Source organism: Hyperolius riggenbachi, chromosome 9, assembly GCF_040937935.1.
Source record: "Hyperolius riggenbachi isolate aHypRig1 chromosome 9, aHypRig1.pri, whole genome shotgun sequence".
Lineage (NCBI taxonomy): Eukaryota > Metazoa > Chordata > Amphibia > Anura > Hyperoliidae > Hyperolius > Hyperolius riggenbachi.
In genome coordinates, this window is record NC_090654.1 from 219248459 (window position 1) to 219270993 (window position 22535).

General features: G+C 41.6%; 1 protein-coding gene across 4 annotated transcripts in view; it reads right to left on the minus strand.

Annotated features, from left to right (window-relative positions):
• TTC6 (tetratricopeptide repeat domain 6) overlaps positions 1-22535 on the minus strand; it is a 201699-nt gene that overhangs the window by 36983 nt on the left and 142181 nt on the right. For 3 of the 4 annotated variants that reach the window (XM_068254020.1, XM_068254019.1, XM_068254018.1), the window contains exons 25-28: positions 18778-18891; positions 16080-16199; positions 12718-12791; positions 9221-9431 (exon numbers count right to left, since the gene is read on the minus strand). In XM_068254020.1, coding sequence (XP_068110121.1) covers positions 9221-9431; positions 12718-12791; positions 16080-16199; positions 18778-18891 — 519 coding nt within the window. Of the gene's footprint in view, positions 1-6897; positions 6992-9220; positions 9432-12717; positions 12792-16079; positions 16200-18777; positions 18892-22535 lie in introns of those variants that run through there. The other variant, XM_068254021.1, reaches the window with a different exon arrangement.

Below are 22535 nucleotides of genomic sequence, written 5' to 3' on the forward strand. Positions count from 1 at the left end.
AGATTTTTTAAATGTTACAACCAATCAGAAAAATTGATTGTAATTCTTGAATTGAAGAGAAATTAAAAAAATTGTATGGTACGCGGCCACGTTTAGACACCTGCAATTTGCAGCGCCCAATTGACCTGATCCTTCTAAACACCCGTTCTCCCCACACATCAAGTGTGGCCACCAGGGTCCATATTCAAATATTTTGTTCTCCTTAGTATTCTTCTAGATGATTTTTTTTCTTTATTTTAAAATAACTTTTCAGCACTTACAATTGGACAAAGCACAAACAAGTAGTGGAAAAAGTACTATGGAAATTATTTTGAGTATTTTCTTGCTTGCTGGTAGTTTAAAAGGTATTTAATTATAATGTTAGAAAATATCACCTAGGAGAAAAGTTAGGAGAAAAAGTGAATTGCATATGGGCCCAGGAGGTAGAAGAATGAGATGGAGGGGGAGGGGCATTCCATTATTTATGTTTGCAATAAGTAGAGATAAATCACGAGATAAAGGGAACTTTAAAGGATACCCGAGGTGACATGATGAGATAGACATGTATATATACAGTGCCTAGCACACAAATAACTAGGCTGTGTTCCTTTTTTCTTTCTCTGCCTGAAAGAGTTAAACATCAGGTATGTACGTCGCAGTTCCTGTCTGAATCAGGACTGGGTCAGACTACAGTGTGACCCTCACTGATAAGAAATTACAACTATAAAACACTTTCCTAGCAGAAAATGGCTTCTGAGAGCAAGAAAGAGATAAAAATGGTCAATAGTTCATAGATTTTAGCTCTGGCATACTTCAATGAATGTGTTATTGAGCAAAAACAATAAAACAGTAAAAACTTACAAAGTAGATTTAAATATAAAATAAAACTGTGGAATATCTTAAAAAGTCATTTTTAGGAGAAGAAGAATACATACAATTGTTTATTTCATGAGTTTATTTTCACCTCAGATGTCCTTTAGGTGGGAGGGCTATGGAGGCTGCAATATTTATTTCCTTTTAAACAATACCAGTTACCTGGCTGTCCTGCTGAGCATTCTGGCATCAGTACTTAGACAAGCATGCAGCTAATCTTATAAGATTTTTGTCAAAAACATGTGATCTGCATTCTTGATCAGGGTCTATGGCTAAAAGTACTAGAGACAGAGGTTCAATATCCCTCTCACTTCAGGTCCTCTTTAAAGGGAACCCGAACCGAGTAAAATAATTTAAAATAAACACATAATGTACCTGCAAATATATATTATATACTTACCTCGTCGTCAGTTCCTCTCAGAAATTCACCATTTTCTTCTCACAACAGTTCCATCCAGTTCTGGCAAGATTTTGTCAGAACTGAAATATATCAGTTGCTGTCAGTTATATATCAGTTGCTGTCAGTTATAACTGAAAGGATAATTGATGAGCAAGGTAATTTCTAGATTTATATGAGTCTGACACGCGCTAATCCAATTAATGAACTTTATTCCTGTAAAATTGGTTACAAATACTGCAGTAATCTGAGTACCCCACTCCACTCATGCACTCCACACCACCTCTACATACATACCAATGAAGGGCCCTTCTAAAAAAAAAAAAAAAAAAAATAAAAAAAAATTAAAAATGTAAAAAATTGGGGGTATAATACCTCCCTACATGTGCAGTTTCCGACCCAGCAGTTTCCTGTATGGATCAAAGCAAGTTTTTAAACTGGTTTGCGGTCCGTCCTCTTAGACCTCCCCCAGCACGTCCCACATTCCAAATACAGGTATGGATCAGTCTGGTTATGTAACAAGAGCTTATCTCTACAGGATTCGCTAAATAGATCCTTGCATAATCCACATACCGCTCCTGGACCTTCTAGACCTTCTGCTGTCATACAGCTCTCTCGGTGCACTCCACGCTAGCCTCCTAGTGCAGCCTGCGTCACTTCCGCTCCGAAGATACAGATCCCCGCTTGCTGCACTTCCGCTTAGCGTAACTTAGAGTATGTTGGCTCTACTTTTTCCGGGTGACGTCACCACTCACACGAAGACCTCTGGGCCTTGATACAAGGGTTACCGCTGCGCGCTTCCGCGGTATAGCACTTTGCCCTCGGTCTCCGTCACCAACTTAGTTTACAAAGGATAGAAAAAACCTCGACGCGTTTCTGCCAATATCCGTTGGCCTTCTTCAGGAGGAGTTTAGTTATCTGGAGCTGCACTCGTTTCCACTTCCTATATACCATTTTCCTGGAGCATCCGGCCCCTTGTTAATGGGGTCATAGGTCAAAGTCCACTCAGCAGTACGAGTTCTTTCCATAGTTCAAAACAATGTGATTTCTTCATATCGCTATGGACATCCTGCTCTGTCGTCCCATATTGAATGTGCATGGTCAGTACAATTTGAACTTAGATACAAAGGTTACATAAACATAGGTTGAAAATACAATATGGTTAAAAACGCACACACACACTACCACTTCCCCTTTCAACATCCCGCTCATTACCAGCAAATATTCATCTTATCAAAAGACAACAAATCATTCACCACCAATTAATAATCAAATAGTCCCCAGCATATCCATATACCCCATCCTTCTAGTAGCTATAGATATTACAGGTGACATCAATCTGAAGTGGGAGAAGGGGAATGGAATTGGGGGAGGTAAGCAGGGACGGGGGAGGAATGACACAAGGGAGGGGGGGAAGGAGGGGGGGGGGGAGGGAAGGGTTCCCTGAAGAGGGAGGGGAAAGGAAATCCAATCCCAAAGGGGGGAGCAGTAGTCCGGCTACATAACCTCCCATTGGGGGGGGGGGGGAGGGAAGGGTTCCCTGGAGAGGGAGGGGAAAGGAAATCCAATCCTAAAGGGAGGAGCAGTAGTCTGGCTACATAACCTCCCATTGACGGCCCATACCAAATCCAAATATAAACACCTAGATTCCACAATCATGTGGGGATTACATTAAGAAAATGTCAAGGTGTGAATCAAAATGGATTTTTCAAATAGACACACTTATCCCCAAAGGCCTGAACAGTGAGATGGAGGTATTTGCCTTCTTTGAATAGAATGGGATTAAAAGTAAGTAGAGGGGATTGTGGAATCTAGGTGTTTATATTTGGATTTGGTATGGGCCGTCAATGGGAGGTTATGTAGCCAGACTACTGCTCCTCCCTTTAGGATTGGATTTCCTTTCCCCTCCCTCTCCAGGGAACCCTTCCCTCCCCCCCCCCCCCCGCAATGGGAGGTTATGTAGCCGGACTACTGCTCCCCCCTTTGGGATTGGATTTCCTTTCCCCTCCCTCTTCAGGGAACCCTTCCCTTACCCCCCCCCCCTCCCTCCCCCCCTCCCTTGTGTCATTCCTCCCCCGTCCCTGCTTACCTCCCCCAATTCCATTCCCCTTCTCCCACTCCAGATTGATGTCACCTGTAATATCTATAGCTACTAGAAGGATGGGGTATATGGATATGCTGGGGACTATTTGATTATTAATTGGTGGTGAATGATTTGTTGTCTTTTGATAAGATGAATATTTGCTGGTAATGAGCGGGATGTTGAAAGGGGAAGTGGTAGTGTGTGTGTGCGTTTTTAACCATATTGTATTTTCAACCTATGTTTATGTAACCTTTGTATCTAAGTTCAAATTGTACTGACCATGCACATTCAATATGGGACGACAGAGCAGGATGTCCATAGCGATATGAAGAAATCACATTGTTTTGAACTATGGAAAGAACTCGTACTGCTGAGTGGACTTTGACCTATGACCCCATTAACAAGGGGCCGGATGCTCCAGGAAAATAGTATATAGGAAGTGGAAACGAGTGCAGCTCCAGATAACTAAACTCCTCCTGAAGAAGGCCAACGGATATTGGCAGAAACGCGTCGAGGTTTTTTCTATCCTTTGTAAACTAAGTTGGTGACGGAGACCGAGGGCAAAGTGCTATACCGCGGAAGCGCGCAGCGGTAACCCTTGTATCAAGGCCCAGAGGTCTTCGTGTGAGTGGTGACGTCACCCGGAAAAAGTAGAGCCAACATACTCTAAGTTACGCTAAGCGGAAGTGCAGCAAGCGGGGATCTGTATCTTCGGAGCGGAAGTGACGTAGGCTGCACTAGGAGGCTAGCGTGGAGTGCACCGAGAGAGCTGTATGACAGCAGAAGGTCTAGAAGGTCCAGGAGCGGTATGTGGATTATGCAAGGATCTATTTAGCGAATCCTGTAGAGATAAGCTCTTGTTACATAACCAGACTGATCCATACCTGTATTTGGAATGTGGGACGTGCTGGGGGAGGTCTAAGAGGACGGACCGCAAACCAGTTTAAAAACTTGCTTTGATCCATACAGGAAACTGCTGGGTCGGAAACTGCACATGTAGGGAGGTATTATACCCCCAATTTTTTACATTTTTAATTTTTTTTTATTTTTTTAGAAGGGCCCTTCATTGGTATGTATGTAGAGGTGGTGTGGAGTGCATGAGTGGAGTGGGGTACTCAGATTACTGCAGTATTTGTAACCAATTTTACAGGAATAAAGTTCATTAATTGGATTAGCGCGTGTCAGACTCATATAAATCTAACTATTTGTTCAATTTGAGGATTTAAGGGTACTCCTCAGTTCTGCACGCTGCTTTGATTGATCTGGAGTTTTCTCTAGCGCATGGTAACATTTAATAATTTTCAAGGTAATTTCTATGTTTCCCTATGGCTCAAGTGGGCGATATTACAGTTTAACAGTGTGCTGACCAGGTAGCTGTAATGGGGCAATGGCCATCTTCAAAAAGGAAGATGGAGAATTTCATTGATCACAGTGGACAAACAGGATGCAGGAGAGGAGAAAGAGGTTGATAAGCAGACTACATAGGAGGTAAGTATGACGTGTGTATGTTTATTTTGACTTTTAATGTTCAGATTTGCTTTAGCACTGGGTGCACACTGCTTCATTGAACTCCATCAGCAGGCAGACAAGTGTAAAGAAAACTACATGTGCCGTTTTCCTCCTATAATCATTATGCAACGCACGAAACATCACATTTTCAGATTATAAATTACACTGGTAAATGGTTTTAAAGGGTATTTAACAACATTTTACGCTAGGTTAAAAAACAGATCTTATTATTCAGGATGCAGAGAAGGCACAGTCCTTATCTGATGGCGCAGACCTTCTGTGGAGTACTTGTCAACAAGTGCTCTGCTATGTAATGAAATCTTTCATGCAAAGAAAGTTTAAATGATGTGGAAATAGTCATATGCTGAATGGAAAACATCTCAGAGCTATTGAACAGAACAGGACAAAATGATTTAAATGGTAATAGCTTTCATACTGGATCTGGAGGTAGCACACAGATAAAATGATTTATACACTATGAACATATGTTATACCTATAGATGAACGTCATAATCCATCATATCCTTAACATAACTTAATTTTTACATTTGTTACAATGCCATCTTTATAAAGGCATTACAGCAGCATGATTTCATTAGCTATTGGTGCTCACCAAAGCCTACAGTGAAGTCTGTTTCTACAGTGCTGCCCATAATTATTCATACCCCTGGCAAATTGTGACTTAAAGGATACCCGAACTGACATGTGACATGATGAAATAGACATGTGAATGTACAGTGCCTAGCACACAGATAACTATGCTGTGTTCCATTTTTCCTTTCTCTGCCTGAAAGAGTTAAATATCAGGTATGTAAGTGGCTGACTCAGTCCTGACTCAGACAGGAAGTGACTACAGTGTGACCCTCACTGATAAGAAATTCCCCTTTTTTACCTCTTTCTTGCTCTCAGAAGCCATTTTCTGCTAGGAAAGTGTTTTATAGTTGGAATTTCTTATCAGTGAGGGTCACACTGTAGTCACTTCCTGTCTGAGTCAGGACTGAGTCAGCCACTTGCATACCTTATATTTAACTCTTTCAGGCAGAAAAATAAAAAAAGAAACACAGCATAGTTATCTGTGTGCTAGGCACTGTACATACACATGTCTATCTCATTATGTCACATTTCAGTTGGGGTATCCTTTAAAGGGACACTTAAGTCAAACAAAAAAAATGAGTTTTACTCACCTGGGGCTTCCAATAGCCCCCTGCAGCTGTCCGGTGCCCTCGCCGTCTCCCTCCGATCCTCCTGCCCCCGCCGGCAGCCACTTCCTGTTTCGGTGACAGGAGCTGACAGGCTGGGGACGCGAGGGATTCTTCGCGTTCCTGGCCACAATAGCGCCATCTATGCTGCTATAGCATATATCATATACCATATAACAGCATAGAGGGTGCTAATGTGTCTGGGAACGCAAAGAATCACTCGCGTCCCCAGCCTGTCAGCTCCTGTCACCGAAACAGGAAGTGGCTGCCGGCGGGGCCAGGAGGATCGGAGGGAGACGGCGAGGGCACCGGACAGCTGCAGGGGGCTATTGGAAGCCCTAGGTGAGTAAAACTCATTTTTTTTGTTTGACTTAAGTGTCCCTTTAAGGATGCCATACATGGTACAATTTTTCATTTTTTTTCGATTAGTTAATTTAGTTCGATTATTCCGTTAGATCGAATATAAAGATTTTTTCCAGCATGTCCGATCAGATTTTTCTAAAAAAAACAAAATAATCGTTCTAATTTCTTGATCACAAAGAAAAATATTTCAACTTTCATTCGATTCGATCATTTAGATCAAATAAACGGGAAAATCAAAAGTTTTTACTGTATGAGCACCATTAAAGTTACTTTTATTCAACCAGCAAGCGGCGCTGTCAATCACTGCCACGTGGGCCGGAGCGGACTGCGCAGACGCAGTAGTTCTGCACCTGCGCAGTCCGCTCCGGCCTACGTGGCGGTGATTGACAGCGCCGCTCGCACAGGCGCAGTACAGACTGACCTGGAGGTCGCCCTGACGTCATCGCCACGGACCGGGACGGAGCTGCGGCGAATGGCTGCGGGGAGAGCTGTGGCGAGGGACATGCTGGGAGCTTGGGGCTGGAGGAAGCCCCCGGTAAGTAGCACTTGTTTTCTTTAATACTGCCTGATGACTCCTTTAAAGGGAACCTGTACTGAGTAAAATTATTTAAAATAAACACGAGTTACCTTCAAATGAACATTACATAGTTACCTTGCCGTCAGTTCCTCTCAAAAGCTCACCATTTTCTTCTGACAATGATCCCTTCCAGTTCTGACAACATATTGTCAGAACTGAAATATATCAGTTGCTGTCAGTTATATATCAGTTGCTGTCAGTTACAGCTGAGAGGAGAACTGATGTGTCCATGTTTCTCTATGGCTCAAGTGGGCGATGTTACAGTTTAACTGTGTGCTGACCAGGAAACTGTTATGGGGTAATGGCCATTTTCAAAATGGAGGATGGAGAATTCCATTGATCACAATGGACAAACAGGACGCAGGAGAGGAAAAAGAGGTTGAGGAGTAGACTACACAGGAGGTAAGTATGACTTGTGTATGTTTATTTTGACTTTTAATTTTCAGTTCAGGTTTTCTTTAAGTCAAAATTTGCCAGGGGTATGAATAATTATGGGAAGCACTGTATGAGCACCTGTAGTGAACTGAGACGCCTAAATAACCCCTTTATCAGTTTATAATAAAAAGGAAGCATTGGTATAAAATAAAGAAATACAAATTTGTTTTGCAATATTTGGAGGAGCACAGTATGATACAATACATAAAAATGTTTAAAAAAAAAGAGGCTGAGTTGGTCTTATCTTTCCTGAAGAAGTAAGGCCAGAAATAACTAGAAAAATAATTTTTAAAACACTAAAATTGAAGAACATGTTTCATGGGACACTTGCCAGCTTCCTTAGGTCAATACAACAGCCTCTAACCAACAAGAGTAAGGACAGAGGCGCTCACTCCAATTGGACCGTGCTATAAGAAATATCTGCTGTATTGACCTGAGGAAGCACACAAGTGTCCCGCGAAACACGTTGTTCAATTTTAATGTTCAATAAATTATTTTTCTAGTTATTTTTGGACTTAATGCTTCAGGAGAGGTAAGACCAACACTACTTTCTGAACTGTTTTATCATACCGGGCGTCTCTAAATATTGCCTTTGTCAAGTTGTATCACACCTCTGTTGGGAGGCTGTAGTTTTTGAATGCCCCTGAAAGAATCAGAGGCAGAGGATCAGCAGGACTGTGGTGCAGGGACTGGATGGTCATATTCCTAATACTTTTAGCAACAGACCCTGAACAGTTGTGCGATTCAGACACTATGGCATCCACAGAGATCAGCAGGACTGCCAGGTAACTGGTACTGTTTAAAAGGTAATAAATATGGCAGTCACCATGTGCCTCTCACTTAAAGTTACCTTTAGGCCTCTTGCACACTGCATGCATTTCCGATTCAGATTCCGCTTTTTAATCGGTTTTTACATCCGATTCCGATTTTTAATCTTTACTGCATGTTGCGTTTTCTGATCTGTTTTTCTGTTGAATGAATTCAGGGAAAATCAGAATTGAAATTCGGAAACGGAATCAGAATCGGAAAACGGATTTGCAGTATGCAGGGAGCCTTAAGTCGTGATTTATCTCTACTTCTCTTATTGCAAACATAAACAATGGATTAGTAATGACCCATTAACCCATGTAACTACTCTAGCATCCTAAAATGGTAGAGTTGACTTATGCATAGCTTCTTTGTAAGACACTCAAGGACATGCAAACAGCACCTGTTGTCATTACATCACTGGAGACTCAGGAATAACACCTACAGAATAATAGTAATAATTGCAGTATTTGTATAGCGCTTTTCTACTGTCACACTCATGTGTTTGCGAGGCAGCCACTAGAGCGCACTCAGTAGGCAGTTAGGGAGTCTCGCCTAAGAACTCCATACTGAATAGGTACTGCCTTACTAAAATAGGAAGAGCTGAGATTGGAACCCAAGTCTCCTATGTCACAGGCAGAGCCCTCGGGCTTCCTCCAGCTCCATAAACACGTGTGTGCCCCTCGCTGTCTTCCCACGGTCTGCCATTAAGACGCAATCAGCCCCGGTAACTGGCTCAGTCACGGCTCAGTCACGGCTGTCCTGGTCTTCTGCGCATGCTCGGGTGTTTCGTGCAATCACAGAAGACCACGACTGGAGGGACTGAGACAGTTACCAGGGCTGATTGCGTCTGAATGGCAGACCGCAGGAGGACGGCGAGGGACTCGCACGTGTTTATGGAGCTGGAGGAAGACCCGGGTAAGTATCAAATCTTACTATAATGACAGCTCTGGTACACTTTAACCATTACACTATCCAGCCACTGAAATATTACTCACCTGTAAATTATAACCCAGGCATATCCGAGCAGCGATGCATGTAGGGTTCAGATGAAGGGCCTTCACAAAATCTGCCTGAGCACACTTGAGTCCCTCATTATGGCCATACTCCATATAGGCATTACCACGGCCAATGTACCCTTCCGGGGATAAGGGGTTTAGCTGCAGCACCTTGTCAAATGCCTGCACAGCTTTCTCATATTGTTGTAGCCTATAATAAGAAATCTGGTTTTAAAAAGAATGAAATGTAGTATCAACATCTACACTGTGTTTTTTTTTGTTAAAGAGAACCCGAGGTGTGTTTAAAGAATGTTATCTGCATACAGAGGCTGGATCTGCCTATACAGCCCAGCCTCTGTTGCTATCCCAAACCCCACTAAGGTCCCCCTGCCCTCTGCAATCCCTCATAAATCACAGCCGTATTGTGAGGCTGTGTTTACATCTGTAGTGTCAGTCTCAGCTGCTCCCCCGCCTCCTGCATAGTTCCGGTCCCTGCCCCGTCCCTTCCCTCCAATCAGCAGGGAGGGAAGGGATGCAGGCGGGGACTGGAGTTCTGCAGGAGGCGGGGAGAGCAGCAGACTGACACTATTGAGATAAACACAGCCAGCTCTGACAAGCTGTTTGTCAGCAGCGTGGCTGTGATTTATGAGGGATTGCAGAGTGCAGGGGGACCTTAGGGGGGTTTGGGATAGCAACAGAGGCTGGGCTGTATAGGCAGATCCAGCCTCTGTATGCAGATAATATTCTTCAAACCCACCTCGGGTTCTCTTTAACCATACATACAGAAATATCATTTTAGGTAACCTATTTATTTAAATTTTACATTTTTTTGTGATAGGTGTCTTTTAAATACTCTCAAAGATGATCTCATACATACAGAAATATCATTTTAGGTAGCCTAAAAGTTTAAAGGACCATTATCGCAACAAAAATTTTAAAATTTAAAATACTCGTAAACACACACAGATAAGACATATGTTTCTTCAAAAGTTAAATGAGCTTTAACCTTCCTGGCGGTAAGCCCGAGCTGAGCTCGGGGTAAGCCGCCGGAAGGCACCGCTCAGGCCCCGCTGGGCCGATTTGCATAATTTTTTTTTTGCTGCACGCAGCTAGCACTTTGCTAGCTGCGTGCAGTGCCCGATTGCCGCCGCTACCCGCCGATCCGCCGCTATCCGTCGCGCCGCAGCCGCCCCCCCCCCCCCCAGACCCCGTGCGCTGCCTGGCCAATCAGTGCCAGGCAGCTCTATGGGGTGGATCGGAATCCCCTTTGACGTCACGACGTCGATGACGTCGGTGACGTCATCCCGCCCCGTCGCCATGGCGACGGGGGAAGCCCTCCGGGAGATCCCGTTCTTTGAACGGGATCTCCGGATCTCCGATCCCCGGCGGCGATCGGAGGGGCTGGGGGGATGCCGCTGAGCAGCGGCTATCATGTAGCGAGACTTTGTCTCGCTACATGAAAAAAAAAAAAAAAAATTAAAAAAAAAGATTTGCTGCCCCCTGGCGATTTTTTTGCAAACCGCCAGGAGGGTTAAATTACTTTTCTCCTATGTTGCTGTCACTTACAGTAGTTAGTAGCAATCTGACGGAACTTACAGGTTTTTGACTAGTCCATCTCATCATGGGGGATCTCAGTATTTCATTTGTTCTTTCCAAAAGAAATTCATGGAAAAATTCTATATAAAGATGCATGCCGACCCTCCTACCTCTTTGCACACTATTCTGACAGTTGGACTGAGCAACTGTGATTCACTATGTACTTTTGGAAATAAAGAAAACCCTTAGAATCCCCCATGAGCAGATGGGCTGGTCCAAAACCTGTCAGTTCTGTCAGATTTCTACTGTGAGTGACATGGGGAACAGTAATTTATAGCACATTTTACTCTGGGAGAAATTTGCTTTTTATTTATGTATTTAAATTTTACATTTTTTTGCGATAGTGGTCTTTTAAATACTCTCAAAGATGATCTCATAAGTCGCGATGGATGTTGGATGATGGATGTTGCTAGACAAATCCTCAGCAAAGCCATATCCGCAGTAAGACCATATTCTGCAATGTAAGTTTGCAGTAATAACATAACAGCTATGGAATTCGGCAATCATTAGCTGAGGTCTAGATATGAGGCTGTTTTCCACTGAGGAACATTATCGCAGCGCAATTTGATTGTGTTTCACCTATTTTCCCCTACAGCGATACCGCAGCAATTTTCGGCCAATCCATCAGGCATTCAGCACAATTGCGGTCATTTGCTATCTCTGACCAGGGGAGAAAAAACGAGCAGGACTAAATTTTGAATTGACGAATCGCATATAAATCGCTCAGTGGTGCGACCATTATGCAGTTTTCCTGTGCTCCTAAGTGACAAAAAATGCAGCAGACATGATTGCAATTGGGAAAAATTTGTGTCACAAACAGACCACACTAATGGAAACATCCCCGCGCCGTTTCCATTAGTGATGTGAGTACCTAGCATTTTGCATCCGATGGGGAATGGAATTGCATCGCAAAATGCTGCTAGTAGAAAAGAATGTTGAGATATTGGTTTCAGCATTTTAGTATTATTAGCTGAGCTCTGGATATTGGCTAGATGAGGGGGTTAATGCTAGGTGTTAATATTAGGCATAGGTGGGAGTGGCTAATGTTTGGTGAATGTGGAGAGTAATTAGTGTTAAGCATAGGTAGGTAACGGTGTTGCATCAGCCTGCTACTACGTTAGGCATGAAAAATTGTGTTATGGACTGACCTTCAATCATTGGGGGTATGGTTACATATCAGACAGAGGTACCACCAGTCTGCATTGTAGTTACCCACTACTGGATCGCTTTAAATATACAGGTAGTCCTCGGTTAACGAAGGAGATGTTAACCTGAACCTGTTCTTAAGTCGGAACAATGTGCCATCTCTGTCCCCTGTACCTCCTGTGTGCCCCCCTGTGCTTCGTGTCCTCCTCTGTGTCACCTCTGCCCTCTGTGCCTGCTTATACAAGTTTAAAAGCCATTTTTTCTTTGAATTTTTTAAAATCGATTTTCTCAAAAACTACAATAGTTTGCGTGCCAAGCTGTAGGGCTGTGCAGCAACCCGACCAAGCTGCACAGCCTTCTATTGTGAAAAATAGCCTGGTCAGTAGGGGGGTTTAAGCCCAGGGTCATCAAGTGGTTAATATTGCACAGACGATAGTGACATTGTGCTGTATTCACTTAACGCTGATAAAATTACCTTAGGCACATAGCAATTTCCTGGTATTTATGCAATGGCAGTTTTACTGGTATTTAGCACAACCTGCGCAAATAGCGCAACTCACGTTACCTAGGAGACACTGCACATTGCTAGTATAATGTGGGTTTAGCAATTGCAAATAAGAAAATCTTTGAATGAAGGTCGACCATTTTGCACCATATGAAAAAAGTAAAAGTGAGTATGTATTCAAAATCATTTCTTTCCTTTTTTTGTATGTTATATGTCATTATATGAATGATTTCTGCACAGATCTTGATACCTTTGATGACAGTCTCCTATCACTTGATGGATCTTTATGTCTCCTGGAGTTTTCCTGGCCACGGCTTTGAAATCCTATGAAGAAGAAGGGCTTGTTAGTAATACAATCCTTCAATAACTGAAGATCCATGACTAGTTAAAGTGGATCCGAGATAAACTTTTACTGATTGCATAATTGTGTTCCTTTCACATAGTTTATAGGGCATTCCTCAAGCCAAATACTTTTTTTTGTTTTAATACTCCAATTCCCTACAAATTAAACAAGCCTAGCCCACAGCTTCTCCAGAGTGCCTTGGCAGTCTCAGCCTTAGTAGCAAGGGCTTATGGGAGCTCAGTCTGGGCAGGAGGAGGTTACTGGCTAGAGATTTCAGAGGCAGAGGGGAGGAGGGAGGAGGAGAGGGGAGTGAAGTTTTCACAGGCTGAGGGCTGGAGATACAGATCGTCAGACCTTACAGATCATAAAATGCTTCTTTTACTTCAACTTTCCTGTTGTTGACATCTGGATAGTATGTGACATATCCAGTTCTTGCAGCAGCCACTGTTCTGCACACGACACTCTTTGTAAGTTTTTCCTTGGATAGCGCAGAATGTATTATGTCTTGATAAAGAGACCCATCTTGGTCTCAAAGTGTTGACTATATCTACAAACACCCACACTAAATAAACCATTTACTATATTGGAGAGCCAATATAACGTGGGGTGAAGAAGCCCCCACTTCTTCCCTGCTATCACTGTAGAGCTTGCAAGTAATAAGAAAGGCCAAGTAGTCCTCTAAGCAGCAGCCAGGGGCTTATATGAACCACTTCAGCCTATAGGCCATTTCACCCTACAGCCAAGAGCTATTTCCACCTGTCAGTGCTCCTCATATTCATTTGGCCATAATCCTAATCACTGCTTCTCACATGTGAATGATCTATATCTTGTTTTGGTTTTTTTTCGACATAAATTAGGGTCTTTGTGGGCGATACTTGTTTTAACCTAATTTGGTTTCTGGACGTAGAAACTACGTCCAGGAACCATGCACGGTACCGCGAGCCCCCGCGGCCGATCGTGCGTGTGCACGCGCACTCCCGGCCGCGGATTCGGTAGCCAAGCAACTCATGGCCGCCATCTTGTGGCCAAAAAGTAATACAACACCTGAAAAAAAAAAAAAAAAGAATTAACACACATTTACATTATAAATCTATTGTTTACCTCCCACCCTCCCAAAATTACCCAAATAAAATGTTTAGTATAAAAAAACAAAAACCATTACAATAAAAAAAAAAAAAAAACATGTAAATATTTACCTATGGGTCTGAACGTTTTAAATATCAATGTAAAGATGAAATATTTCTATATTTTTTTTTTATTTTAAACTTGTAAATAGTGATAGATGCAAAATGGAAAAAATGCACCTTTATTTCCAAATAAAATATTGTCGCCATACATTGTGATAGGGACATAATTTAACGGTGTAATAACCGGAACATATGGACAAATACAATACGCGAGTTTTAATTATGGAGGCATGTATTATTTTAAAACTATAATGGCTGAAAACTGAGAAATAATGAATTTTTCCATTTTTTTCTTATTCTTCCTGTTAAAATGCATTTACAGTAAAGTGGTTCTTAGCAAAATGTACCCCCCAAAGAAAGCCTAATTGGTGGCGGAAAAAACAAGATATAGATCAGTGCATTGTGATAAGTAGTGATAAAGTTATAGGCTAATGAATGGGAGGTGAACATTTCTCACGTGAAAACGACGGAACCTGAATGGGTTAAGTACCGGTAATGACTTTATTTTCTATGCATTTTATAGGGAAAAAATACACTATTTCTCCAATTACATCCCCTATAGTTTAAAAATAAGCAATGCCACTATAAATAAAACCCACCCATTTTATTTGCCCATTAGTCCCAGTTATTACAACATTTAAATTATGTTCCTAGTAAAATGTATGGCGACAATATATTATTTGGAAATATCTATGTATTTTTTCAGTAATTGGGTTTTTTTGTATCCGGACAATAACTACAAGCCCTTATTTACTAAAACAACAGTAATATATCATCATGACATACATATTAAAAAAAAAGAGTCCCTAAGGCAACTATTTTTTTTTATTTTTTTCATTTGGTAATTGGGGGTGGGTGATATTACTTCTAGGGCAGTAGATGGTGCTAGAAACACTATCCAGGGCTACCAGCAAGTGTTCATATTTTTTTTTACACTTTTTTTACTTTCATTATTATGAATTGAAATGGCCCCTGAATGGGGTCATGTCCATTCATTCAAGGCAATGTGATTGGCTCGGGGAACACTTGTTCCCCTTCACAAATCGCCACCTTATATATGCCGCCGGAACAGACAGGATTTGAGTAGTTAGACTTGAGTAATGTCTTTCTAGATAACTATAGTCATTCAGATAGAAGTGCTTAATGTGGTTTAGGATTGCTGTATTAATTTTGATTGGCTACTTTGTTCGTCCCTTATGTGTGTGGCCCTGCCTACTGTTTCTGACAAGTGACCTAAATAAGGGCAAACTGCATTGCTAATATTACCGATATTTGGGATATCGTGACTCATATGTCAGTGTGGGTGTAGTTACTTGAAATCTAACACTCTTGTAAATACTATACTGTAGAATCTCGTTATAGTAAATGCTAATATAGTAAACCTCTGGATGTAGTAAACTCAGTCCTCAGGTCCCAACAACTGTATCAATACACAATGTAAGACCAATTCTGATATAGTAGATTTCTAATATAGAAGTTATATATCTACTTTTTCCTTGTCCTTTGGCATTTACTATAAAGGGATTCTACTGGTAACTGTTTTTATGAGCTTTATTTGTGGTTAGGGTCTTGTGACATCTAATAAAATCTGTTAATATACATATTTTATAAACTGAGTGGATCCTTAATCCACTCCTTTATATAATATGCTAATTTTTATGCTCCCCCCTTAAAAATCCTAAACAACCCCTTATTCTAGAGATAATCAAGCAACTGGCATTTTTTAAGAGAGCTAGTAAGACCACTTCCGTATTCCTTTCAGTTCATGTTTTTGTAAGTTTCTTGTCAAAGAAGAGGAATCAGAGTAAAGCTAGCTAGACACGGTTCAGTTACAGCCCGATATGTCAGGCCAATGAATCCCCCCCCCCCCGCCACAGATGCATTAAGATTACAGTGAGTGCCCTCATCTGTGACAGAAGTGATGTCTCCCTGTCACTAGCTGATATGCTGTCAGCCTGCCAGCTACTCTAAATTCATTATCTTCTGCAAAACATAATTCTAACAGAGAATACTATATATCATCGTCTACAAAGATAAGACACTCATAAGTATAGTGATCAGTCAGGAGTAAAGAATCTGTACCTCCAATGCATTGGCATAGTCTGAAAGGTCGAGGTACAGCAATCCACGGTTTACCAGAACTTTAATATCAGCTTCCTTCCATCCTCCCAGAAGGAGCACAATGGCATAATCCTTCAAAGCCTAAAAACACACAGAAAGTAACAGAAACGTACTACTTATGAGACAATCTTCACACAAAACATGAAATAAGAATATCACATCAGCTTTCTCCTTAAGGACAGTCAGGGATAACAATTAATCTTATTTAAACTACTCTTGTATCGAGGCTGCGATTCTTCAGCTTAGTATGCCACAGGGGCTCCAACTGGCAGATGAATGGAATATTGCACAGGCCATAGTATGCCTAGAGAGGTGAACTTCCATGGCCCTCTGCACACCAGAAGTAGAGATAGGAACCTCTGAACTCAGTAGGGCATAATGCGATCGTGCAAGTCTGCCTATTCATTGCTTAGCATCCTGCATCCTCAGCTGCAAGCGAACCGCATTATTTATTAAAGGAATAGTAGTTCAATGCCTGGATAGCACTTGTTTCTAAGAAGTATGAACTATATTGGAAGATTTGTATGAGATACGTTTCGATAACTGACAACCCCCCTAAAATAATAATTAATAATAATAATAAAGACAATTGATTGCTAATGAAAAAATTGCTCTGCACTAAGAGCTGGTGCACATCCAAGAGCGCTTCTGAGTGCTTTTTAAATGGCTAGTGCTTCAAAAATCACTTGGCTAATATGTTTGTATGGGGAGGATCACAACAGAGCGATGTGTTTTTTTCCCCAAACGCAAACCTGGGTCCTGCAGCATTTTGAAGGCGATTACATATAGGAAACGTGAAAAATCGCTCTATAAAATGCTGAACAGAGCAATATTTCAAAGTGGGTTTTTTTTGCCCAAAGCTGTTCACTTCCAGATCAAAGTTTACAAGAGCTACAAAATCACTATAACAAAACGCTCTAAAATTGCTAGGCATAAATAGGAAACTGTTAGGCACATGCCCAGAATCACTACTGCTAATTGCTACAAAAATAGCTCATGTGTTTGCCATTATGCTTAGCGAATTTTGGTGTACTCGTACTAGCTCTAACTCTCAGCGTGCTATATAAGCCCTTAATTAGTTCTGCTCTAGATACTCCCAAAAATAGGCTTTGTAAACAGCTCCACTGTAGATATATAACACATGTTTAATAAATATACATCATTTTAATACATACTTCTCGACGGCCTCCCTATGCTGCAATAGCAGCATAGGGGGCGATATTCTGGCTGGGAACGCGAAGAATCACTCGCGTTCCCAGCCTGTCGGCCAGTGACGGCGAAACCGGAAGTCGCCGCCGGCCGGTCCAGGGACATCTGATAGAGTCAGCGTGGGCACCGATCAGCTTCAGCGGGGTTGAGGGAAGCCCCAGGTGAGTTAAACTCATTTTTTCTTCCTGACTTTAGGGTCACTTTAAAGTCAAATATTTCATCCCCATACTGCATATAAATAATAGACAATGGGCCAGAGCCAATTCAAGTTTTCTCCTAGGAGATACTTTTCATCTTCTGTTTAAAATAACTTTTCAGAACTCTGCAATTGAAAATGTACCAAAAAGAAGGTGAAAAGTACTATCAAAATTACTGAGTGTTTTCTTGCTTGTTGGTGGCTTAAAGGGTATTTTATTGATAAGATGTTAAATATCACCTAAGAGAAAACTAAGGAGAAAAAGAAAATTGGACTAGGCCCGATGTCAGTACAATGAGCACAGTGGAGAAATAATTAGCACCTATCAGTATCCTAATGGTTCCTGATAAATTTCCAATGATTACCTGTTGATCAGGCGTTGTACTTTTCATTGTTCTTAGTAAGCACTTTTTAAAGTCCAGGTGGGATGATACCCGGGTTTAAAAAAGTGCTTACTAAGAACAATGAAAAGTGCAATGCCATATGAAAGAATAAAGTTACGTTAAAACAAAGCATACCATTGTTTTTCTTGTGAAATTCCTAAAAAGTTTGATGTGTCACATGACCCTCTTCCTATTAAAAAAAAAACCAAAAGCTGGATTCAAAATGGCAATCTTCAAAATGGCCGCCATGGTCACTACCCATCTTGAAAAGTTTCCCCCCTCACATATACTAATGTGCCACAAACAGGAAGTTAATATCACCAACCATTCCCATTTTATTAAGGTGTATCCATATAAATGGCCCACCCTGGACAACCTTGCCTAGGACCCCATTACATCTTAATCTATCTCTGAGTAAAGGGTAAATATAACAGTCTGCATATGATTGGATGTTTAAAGCTGAACACAGATAAGTTGCATTTCCCCAACTACCTCCATTAGTAAATCTCTCCCATTAGTTTTATGGGTTTTTTTTTTACATTTGCATGTTGTTTGTCTTTTTTAATGACAAACTCGTATGCTGTATTCATTATGTAGACGATCACAACCAGCAGATTAAGTGTGAAGCCCTTGATAATATCCAATTTTAGCAATTATTTTCTAGCTGTAAAATGCAAATGAGTCGTTCTGTTTAGTTCTGTCCTGTTTCACATAACAGAACCCACAGCTGCCGTTTCATACATCTATTTTTACGATACAGAGAAATCCCCTCAGAGAACTGCATTCAGTTAAACAAGCTGTCTGCAAATAATTCCCTCACTGAAATTATTTGTGGCATGACTCCACATCCCAGGCTGCCCCAATGTCCTACCTTCTCGTACATGTTGATCTGATGGTAACAAACTCCTCGGTTGTAATACACGAGAGAGCAAGACGGATCCAACTCTGCAGCTTTACTTAAATCCTGGATTGCCAACTTATAGGCCTGGAAGGAAGAAAATATTGATAACGTACACGCTCCACAGATAAAACCCTGTATGTTTGATTTCAATCGATGGTTCAGTCAAGCTTTTGATTTAAAATGACAGGTTTGCCTCTCAGATTCCCTAAAGTGAAATTCTAACTGTGGGAAAAAAGCAGTTTTCAGTACAGTATACATCACAAGGATTTGTGCTAACATTATTTCCAGTCGCTCACTTTGGTTTTATGTTCAGGGACAGATACAACCATACCACAGGACTACTAAAGGAAGGTCCCAATGTGGGTACTTACCTCGGGAGAGGGAAGCCTCTGAATCCTCCCCGGGTTTCTCCTATCACCCTCCTACTTGCTGTTCCGGCACTGAGACCCCTGAAAGCTCGTCGGCGAGTTTGCCTGCATTGCACTAACTTTTTCCACCGAGTGGTGGCTCTGTGCTACTGCGCAATCCGTCTGTGCAGTGCAGGCAACATTGTGTTGAACTTTGGGGATCCCAGCACTGGAACGGAGGGACGGGGAAGCATGTGATGGATCCAGAGGCTTCTCTCTCCCGAGGTAAGAAGCCAAATTCTTCACCTAATGATCTCCCTGATTTACTTCAATTTTTTTTATACAATATTTATAAATGATTTAGTGAATATTTGCCCATTGTAAAATCTTTCCTCTCCCTGATTTACATTCTGAAATGTATCACAGGCGGCAACGTCTTTAGCACTGACAGGATCTCTGTGGAATGTTCATCTACTGAAGCCAGTAGAAAAGAGATCCGGTCTCCCAGAACTCTCTGGAGGGGGAGAATTCCCCATAATAAACAGCCTAGGCTAACCCTCAGTGGGAGGGCGGGGCTACATACCAATATACAGTAATATATAGCTATAGGAATAAGTTTCTGATGCTGAAACCAGATTTGTGTAGCGGTTTTCTCCTGTTGGACTCAAAGCGCTTGAGAGCTGCATTCACTAAGGGTTTGCTCAGTAGGAAGTAGCAGAGTTAGAGAGTCTTGACCAAGGACTCCTTACTAAATAGGTACTGGCTTACTGAATAGGTAGTGCCGGGATTCAAACCATGGTCTTCTATGTCAGAGGCGGTGCCCTTGGCAAGTATAATTAACACAAAAGGGGGTATCTTATTACTAAGTTTTTACTAAGTACTTACTTATTTACTTACTGTATTTATAAAGCGCCAACATATTACGCAGCGCTGGACATCAGTTTAGGTTACAGACAATATTTAGGGGTGACATACAGCAATAAGACAATACTGAAATACATGCAAACCAGATTACGCAGCACAGTATGAGTACCAGGTAATGCTTAGTCATGGAGATTAGGCAAGTCGAGTTCATTCAAATCCATAGGGTGGGTGTACGGTAATGGAGGTGCGTGAACAGGTAGGAGACATAAGAAGGAGGACCCTGGCCGAAGGCTTACAATCTAGAGAGCTATTATCTTGAATAATTTACAGCATTCTACTATGCAGTCATGGCTGAAATTGTTGGCACCCCAGAACTTTTTCCAGAAAATCAGGTATTTCTCACAGAAAAGCATTGCAGTAACACATGTTTTGCTATACACGTTTATTCCCTTTGTGTGTACTGGAACAAAACAAAAAAAAGGAGGAAAAAAAGAAAATTAGACATTATGTCACACAAAACTCCAAAAACGGGCTGGACAAAATTATTGGCACCCTTTAAAATTGTGGATAAATAAGATTGTTTCATGCATGTGATGTTCCTTTAATCTCCCCTGGGGCAAGTAACAGGTGTGGGCAATTTAAAAATCACACCTGAAAGAATTTCACTTATGCTGGGAATACACCGTGAGTTTTTTTTTGGCAGATAGATGACTCGCTAGATCATTTACGACAGGTTCGATCTGATTTGAATCTTTTTTTAATTCATTTTCTCATAGGAGTGAATCAAAATCGATCAGAAAATCGATCGGATAGTAAGTCTGCTGAAAAAACTCATCCTGTATTCTCAGCATTAGTCTTTACATTGTGTGTCTGTGTCTGCCACACTAAGCATGGACAACAGAAAGAGGAGAAGAGAACTGTCTGATAAAGTGTAGAGAAACCGAGAGCCCAATATAGTGTAGTATGTTAAGCATAAATGAAGTAAAGGTTATCGTGAGAAAATTATACTCACAAACGTGGGTTACCACACAGGCAACCACTGTATAGGCAGGTGAGGAGATTAGACCTGTCCTCACTCAGGGATAAGAAGTCGCTCTCTGTAGATGCGAAAGGGGGTAGATCACCCCTCCACCAGGGGTGGACACGGTATAGCAGTAGGAGAACAGAGGCGCCAGCAGGATAAAAGCGGATAAAAACTTTAAAATTTGCTGGGAGGAAGTGGTGGACTTACCTCCATAAAGCAGACACGAAAGACTGTCTGAATAGTAGCAATCACATTTATTAAATAGTACCCCAAAAAAGTGCAACGCGTTTCGCAGGCCCAGCCCGCTTCATCAGGCAATAAACGTGGGGACAAAACAGAATTTCGGCATTAGCAACAATCTCAAGGTTACAAGTCCATCTCCGGAAATCTATATTTGCCTTTGTCCACAGTGCGCAACATTATCAAGAAGTTTGCAACCCATGGTACTGTAGCTAATCACCCTGGGCGTGGATGGAACAGAAATATTGATGAAAGGTTGCAACGCAGCATATTTCGGATGCTGGATAAGCAGCCCCAAACAAGTACCAAAGTAATCCAAGCTGTCCTGCAGGCTCAGGAAGCATCGGTGTCAGCACAAAATATCAGTCGACATTTAAATGACATGAAACGCTATGGCAGGAGACCCAGGAGAACCCCACTGCTGACACAGAGACATAAAGAAGCAAGACTACAGTTTGCCAAAATGTACTTGAGTAAGCCAAAATCCTTATTGGAAAACGTCTTGTGGACAGATGAGACCAAGCTAGAGCTTTTTGGTAAAGCACATTATTCTACTGTTTACCAAAAATGGAATGAGGCCTACAAAGAAAATAACATAGTACCTACAGTGAAATATGGTGGTGGTTCAATTATGTTTTTAGGTTGTTTTGCTGCATCTGGCACTGGGTGCCTTGAATATGTGCAAGGCATCATGAAATCTGAGGATTACCAAAGGATTTTGGGTCACACTGTAGAACCCAGTGTAAGAAAGCTGGGTTTGCGTCCGAGATCTTGGGTCTTCCAGCAGGATAATGACCCCAAACATACATGAAAACTCAGAATTTAGAAATGGATGGCAAAAAAGCGCTGGAGAGTTCTGAAGTGGTCAGCAATGAGTCCAGATCTAAATCCCATTGAACACCTGTGGAGAGATCTTAAAATTGCTGTTGGGTTAAGGCGCCCTTCCAATAAGAGAGACCTGGAGCAGTTTGCAAAGGAAGAGTGGTCCAAGATTCCTGATGAGTGGTGTAAGAAGCTTATTGATGGTTATGGGAAGTGACTGATTTTGGTTATATTTCCAAAGAGTGTACAACACCCTTTAATTTTGTCCATCCCATTTTTGGAGTTTTGTGTGACCTTATGTCCAATTTGCTTTTTTTCCTCCCTTTTTTTGTTTTGTTCCAATACACACAAAGGGAATAAACATGTGTATAGCAAAACGTGTTAGTGCAATACTTTTCTGTGAGAACTACTTGATTTTCTGGAAAAATTTC